Here is a 6,905-nt window from a genome sequence, read left to right as displayed (position 1 = left end):
CCGGGCATGACACCACTAGTGGGCGGCGTGAGATGACTCTCCCGGACGTGGGAGGCCCGGACACGGGCTAATGATGGTGTTGATTCGGATAGTTATGTATGTATGTGTGATTTTCTTTAAAGGTAAAAGTGAGCATGCATGATTCCGCCTCAAGAGGCAAGCAGTTACAGTTATCCTTTCTTCTCATGCTTCCTATACTTCCTTATTATGTTATCATATATGCCTTACATACTCAGTACATTGTCGTACTGACGTCCTTTCTTTTATAGACGCTGTGTTCATGCCCACAGGTAGACACGGAGACGGCCCGGACACCTAGGAGTTTTACCAGCAGCTGTACAGGAGCACTCCACTACTCCGGAGTTGCTGCTATCGGTATATTCTTTGGTGTATATATTTGGGCATGGCGGGGTCCTGTCCCGTCCTTATGTCTCAGTACTCTAGTAGAGGCTCGCAGATACTCATGTGGGGGTAGCAGATGTCTTATGCTCACCTTAGTGTCTATTTTGTATATTATTTTGTAGCCTTGTGAGCTTGTATGTATGTATGTATATATATGTATATATACAAGTTTTTGGGAGATTCGAAAATTGGTGTATGACAAGGCCTATGTTGAAAATGATATATGTCCAGGTTGGTTATGATAGATAGCATTATGAGTGGTACTCGGTAGCCAGCTCCGGGTGCCCGTCATGGCCCACTAGTTGGATCGTGACATTAAAGTTCAGAACCAAACATAGCATAATCAAGAAGGGCATGGCACACTTTTTAGATGATAAAACAAGTAGTGTTAATAGTGGAAGAGACAAGGATGTAAAGCTGTGCAAGATTGAGGTTGAAAAGAGATAGAAGTCAGGCCAGGGGCCATACTCATAGCCCTTGTTTTCAATATCTTTAAGGGGTGAAACAACAATCAAGAAGAACAAAGTGATGAATTAACCAGCCATGAGTTCATTGTTTATTGGCAGGAAACTGAATCAGTGCTAAGAACCCTTCATAAGCTTGCCTGGACTCATCCAAAAGCCATAATGCAAGTAGTAGGTCCAAGTCTTTTAAGGCTAGTCTCAACTTAAAAGAAAAAAAGATCAAGGTGTCTAACAATGCAAACCACAAATTATCAACTAATCATAAAAGAAAATCAATTTAGCACATAATAGGTCTTAGGAGGTTCCAATAAAGTCTTAAAAGTGGTCTGAACTCATTTCCGTAATTACACAAGGAAGTAAGACATGTGCAAAAATCCAAATCAGATTCAACAAGTTACAGCAAGGACAAAAAGGGAACATGGCACTATCCTAGGTTCAAGTATAGACCTAACATATCACATATGATATGAAGTTTCAAGTAAAAGAAATGACAAGCTCCAAGGAATCAAAATTGGAACAAAAGGACTCATGGCACTGAAGTAGGTCTTATTTCAGTTTGGATTTTCAGATAAAAAAAAAAAAGAAAAGAAAACTGGGGCAAACTGCAAGTCACCATAGCACATAATCACAATTTGAAAACTTTAAAATCAAGATAGGTCTACTTTCTCTAGCTTTTGATCTAAAAAAAGCATACTTAGCTGATAGCAGTCTTAATTTTCAAATCAAAGTCTAGAAGAGTGTCAAACTCCTAGCTAGGGTAGACAGCAATATCAAAGAAAACAAGGTCTATCCAAATGGATCATAGTGATGCCACATAGTATTTCAATGAGCACAATATGATTTAAAAACAGATTTCAAAACAAGTTTCCCTTCTTTTATTCACATAGCCAACCAATTTCCATAAAACTATATCAATTTACAGCAAATTCAGAGAAAATAACTCAGAGGTGCATAGTATTTATTGTAAGGTCAAAAGAGGTACTAAAAATGAGCACATGACAATTTGCACAAAACCAGGATCCACAAATTCACCTTTTTAGATTTTTATAAGTAAAGATAGGCAAAACTACAATCCAGTAGGATTTTACTTTAGTTGGAAGTCATGTTCTTACTCAGTGAGGTCTAGTTATGCAAATTCAGAAGAGGAACAAGTTTCTTTTGAAGCCAATGGCCAACTAAGTCATCTAGAGGGAAACTAAGTTATACGGAGCAACAGCTTCACACAAAAAAAAAAAAAAAAAATACAACAACAACAATTATCTCACAATCTTGAGGTTTCATAACCATTATGACACCAACTTACACCTTTTATGCTCTCTTTTGAAAACCAGATTCACTTCCAAAGCCTACATGGCTTAGATAATTTTAAACAGAATGAATATCCAAATGAAAAGGGATTTCCAAACCTGCTCTATTACTTAACTTTCAAGGTTTCAAATAAGCACAAATATAGGTCTATGTAGACTGATAGGATTCCATTTGTCAGGGAAGATCCCAACTTCTTAACTAACTCACTTATACAATTTTCAGATTCCCAAGTTTTTTACAAGATTCATAATAAATCCATTTTTTCTTGTTCTTATTAAGCTACTTAGACAAGAAGAAAATCAACAAAGCCATCCAGTTTACACTTCTTAAAATAGCATGAACATTTAGACAGTTTTCAGAGTCCTAAGTTTACAAACTAGACTCTAATATGTTTTTGAAATCTCGCTTCTTTTTATAGAAAAGGCGAGAAGGCATAGTCCACAAATCAAGTCATTAAACACTTAGCATATTTTTGGTATCATGTTTTAGCGGTTTAAATAGCTACAGAATGTTAAGCTTTAAGTCTTAAACCCTAAACATTCAAGGTATTAGGTTGGGTTCACAAGAACCTCACTTAATCCTAACAAATGATTCCAACATTAATTTTGAAGGCAGAATCTCATCAAGAGTGAGACAGTTGTCACACATAGAACAAATATACAACTAAAATGAACCAAGATAGCCAATAAAGATCACATCTGGCTAAGCTAAAGGCCAAATGAAGTCCAATATCACAAAATCCCCTTCAGGGTATAAAAAAAAATAACTTCAATCTAACTAAAATAATTACTACTTAGCATTGTTTCATTAAAAAAAGGTCTCAAGCATCAAATTTTTTTAAAAAAAGACAAGCATAACACAGAACTGAGATTACTACCCCCTTCTTAAACCTATTTCTTCTCATTTTTAAACATAACAGGTTGTAACACCTACTTAGTTATAATAAGCCCACCTTTAATTCATTCCTTATATCTTAAATAATCAAAACATGGACAGGTTCATCATTGTAAGTAAGAAATTATCAGCTTATAACACTTTGCATAATATATACGCTAGAGTAGTAAATATTCAAAACTGAAAATAAAGGTTGGGATTAGAAAAGGATTTACCTTTTGTAGGGTCAACCAAAAGATCAAAAGGAGGGGTTGGATCAAAACAACTTCAACACCAACACTTATCCTTTGAAAAACAGCCATTGGTTTTTGTCTTTTTATTTTTTGCGCGTATATGAATAGTATAATATAGTATATTGGTATATTGTTGTATTTCTTTGTATATAATAGTATATTGATAGAATTTTTAGTAGTAGAAGGTTTAAATTCTCGGAGAACCTTTTTCAAATTCCCCAAGAAATATTCCAAAAAAAAAAAAAGGTTTTCTTAAAATGGCAACCAAACTCTTATATTTATAGCACTAAAATAGGGTTTAGGGATAGAAATGAAAAGAATTTCAGACCAATAACCGAGTTTCCCCCCAATTCTTAAACCCTAAATCAAACAATTTCAAAATTCCGTAAAAGACAAACCAATTTTCCAGCAAATTGTACTAATTCGTTCCATATCTAAAAGAACTTTATATAAATCACATAAGACAGCTAGAATCTTACTAATTGTACCCTAAAATTTCAAATAAAAATCAGAAAAAAGAATAGGATAGTACGCCTCGTCACTAATAAAACAAAAATGCTACACTCTAACGGTATAATAGTGCTAGATTGGTACAAAAAAGAGATATAATCCCCAAAGCAGGGTACTCAACTTGAACGGACTCATGGGAAATTATCCCTGGGTCCTTCATTTGTTGTGTATAGTGCATAAGATGGCTAAAGGCTTTGATGCTCCACCCATGGAAACTACACACAATGAACAAAACCAAGCAACATCTCAATTCGAGTCAATTTCAAGATAAAAAAAGTGTTATATGAAAGTACACCTAACAACCATAAGAAAACATGGTAGAGGACAGAAACCCTCAAAAATCTGGCGTACAACAGCCATGAAATGCCGCTAATTGGACTGATAAAGCAAACCCTAATGGCGTCGCCATTTCGCCTCAAGGAGGAGAAGAGCAGTCGAGCAACTAAAAAATAAAAGAGTGGGGGTGGAAGTTTATTTTTTATAAACTTCCACCCTTTATTTTTTATAAACCTCCCCCCCCCCCCCCCCTCCCCAGTTTTTAAGAATTTTAAATTAGCCCTCCTCCCAATTTAAATCAAATAATGATTAAGTAATATAAATAACATATATAACTAAATAAAATAGTTATTTAGGTTAATTAAAATTTAAAACTCATAAATTTAAAATATTAGCTTCAAAACGAGCTTAATATTGATATAGATCCGGAGGATATTTAAGAATGTGAAAAATGCGGTAAAAAATAAGTCGTAATTCATACGTCGTCTTGATTAATAATTTTTCCAAGCTAGACGGAGCGGGATACGTATTTTCTTTTTGAATTATATTTATGAAATTAAATAACTCATAATTTCTTGTAATTGCTAAATTTTAGGAAAACAATAATTAAACGTCAATCTTTGCAATTTTCTTGGGATTTTTAATTTTTTTTAAAGGGCATCCTTACTCCGTCTAGGACTCGGGAAATTTAAAAATTAAAATACGTGTTTTATGAGGTGAAAATTAGGTGTCAACAACACTTACACCCTTAAAAGCACTGGACCACCTTTATTTCAACATGCTCGGTAGCAGCTTCAATCTAGAATTATACAGAAGGACAGGATAACCCTTGTAGAATTCTCGTTTTATGATCTTCTTGTTGTGATAGTGTTTCATCCTCTCCTTGTACAATGCTGCACTCTCGTAGGCCTGGTACCGAAATTCATAAGAGCTCTTCTCGTAGTCCCGGTACCGGAATTCATTCTTTTTCAAATCCATAAGTTCTCTTCTCGTATCAAGAAAAGGTCTCTCCAGAATAATAGGAATATCCCAATCAACAACATAGTCAAGAATGAAAAAATCAACAGGGAACATAAATTTACCAACCCGCACAAGAAAATCATCAACCACGCCAACTGGCCGCTTAATAGATCTATCAGCCATCTGTAATCTCATAGTAGTCGGCCTTGGCATCCCCAAACCTGATTTCTTGTAGATAGCAAGTGGCATCAAATTTATACTCGCCCCATTATCACACAGAGCACGAGCAAAATCATAGTATCCAACAGAACAAGGAATGGTGAATGCCCTAGGATCTCCCTTTTTCTGGACATTAGTTGTTGAAATAATGGAACTCACAGTGTGAGTTAAACTCACTGTTTCATATTGCACCATCTTCTTCTTTGTCAACAGGTCTTTCAAGTACTTAGCAAAATCGGGCATCTCCTTGACATCATCCAAGAATGGAAAGTTCAGAGATAACTGCTTCAACTGATCATAAAATTTCTCGAACTTAGCATCTTCCTTGTTCTTCACCAACCTTTGAGGAAAGGCGGGTTAGATTTTAAAAATTGAGTCCAAGGGCGGAGAGCCCCCTTTACAGTCACCTTCGAACTTTTACGGAATATCAACAACTTTCTCTTCACTAGGAACCTCATCAACAATAATTGGTGTATTAGACTGCACCTCTTCCACTTCATTAATTGGATCGAGATCAACAATCTTCTTTTTAGCACTTTGGAGTATTTTACCACTCCGAGTACTGATAGCAAACACATGGTCTACACTGCCTCCCCCATTCTTCGGATTCAGAATAGTATCACTAGAAAGTCGTTCCATTTTAGGAGGGTGCTGCTCTCTGAAAATATCGCGCATCTTCGAATTGAGATTTTGAATAGCCACTGTATGAGATCGCACTATTTCCGTTAGCCAAGATAATGTCTTTTCAAACTTGGTTTGATTTTCCAGAACCTTCTCAAGCATCGCCTCAACCCGCAAACTACCTTGATCGTTTGACTGCCCTTTTGGTGGAATGTTGGGATTGGAACTTCTATTTCCAAAGTTATTGTTGTTGTTGTTGTAGTTCCCTTGGTTCAAAACACCATAATTTTTATTATAGTTCCTTTGGTTGTTGTTGTATGCACTTTGCCCCAGCTGAGGTCTCTACTGATTTCGATTTTGATTCTGATAACCCCCTTGGATGTTCCCGTTGAATGCATAGTTAACATCCTCAACTTGCATAGGTGGCCCCTCATGATATGGACCCTATTGGACTTGGTACATCCCATTCGGCATACCAGAAGTGTCTTCGAAAACATTTACCTTCTTGGCCTGGTTCTCATCAAACTTATTTATCAGCAAAGAAATATTCGCTGCAAGTTGGCCAATGTCTGCTGAGTATCCTGCTTCTCCTTCACCATATTACGATCATGGCATTACCATATGGTACAATATCAACATTGTTCGAGTGCCAAGCCTTATTGTGCGTAGTCAGTCTGTTAAGAATGTTGCTGAGTCGAGTGTAAGATTTATCCATAAAGCAACCATCAGATGCGTTGTTCACAATTGACTGTGTTATAGGATCCAACCCTCGGTAGAACTTCTCCATTAATATTCTTTGTGTTAAACCATGAGTTGGAAACTTCTGCAGATATTCTTTAAATCTCTCTCAAACTTCGTATAATTGTTCTCCCAGACACTGCTTGAATTCATAGATTTTGTCACGGATCTCAGCCTTCATACTAGAAGGATACCATTTCTTGAGAAAGATTGCTACCTCTGCCCATGTAGTAATAGCATTTCGGGGCAGCTTCCCGAACAACATTCTTGCTTCTCTGGC

The 6,905-nt window shown here is 36.2% G+C and overlaps 1 protein-coding gene across 1 annotated transcript; it reads right to left on the bottom strand.

Annotated features, from left to right (window-relative positions):
- Positions 1 to 4,855: 4,855 nt before the first annotated feature.
- LOC132042818 (uncharacterized) lies at positions 4,856 to 6,674 on the bottom strand. Its single transcript, XM_059433333.1, has 4 exons — positions 6,611 to 6,674; positions 6,364 to 6,477; positions 5,688 to 6,153; positions 4,856 to 5,606 (listed from the first exon to the last, which is right to left on the bottom strand). Exons 1-4 carry the CDS (start codon positions 6,672 to 6,674, stop codon positions 4,856 to 4,858), a joined length of 1,395 nt encoding a protein of 464 aa, XP_059289316.1.
- Between the last annotated feature and the right edge of the window lie 231 nt (positions 6,675 to 6,905).

This window comes from Lycium ferocissimum, unplaced genomic scaffold (assembly GCF_029784015.1).
Source record: "Lycium ferocissimum isolate CSIRO_LF1 unplaced genomic scaffold, AGI_CSIRO_Lferr_CH_V1 ctg18160, whole genome shotgun sequence".
In the NCBI taxonomy this organism is placed as follows: domain Eukaryota; kingdom Viridiplantae; phylum Streptophyta; class Magnoliopsida; order Solanales; family Solanaceae; genus Lycium; species Lycium ferocissimum.
The sequence above is the reverse complement of the archived record's forward strand: the minus strand, read 5'-3'. Positions and strand labels throughout refer to the sequence as shown.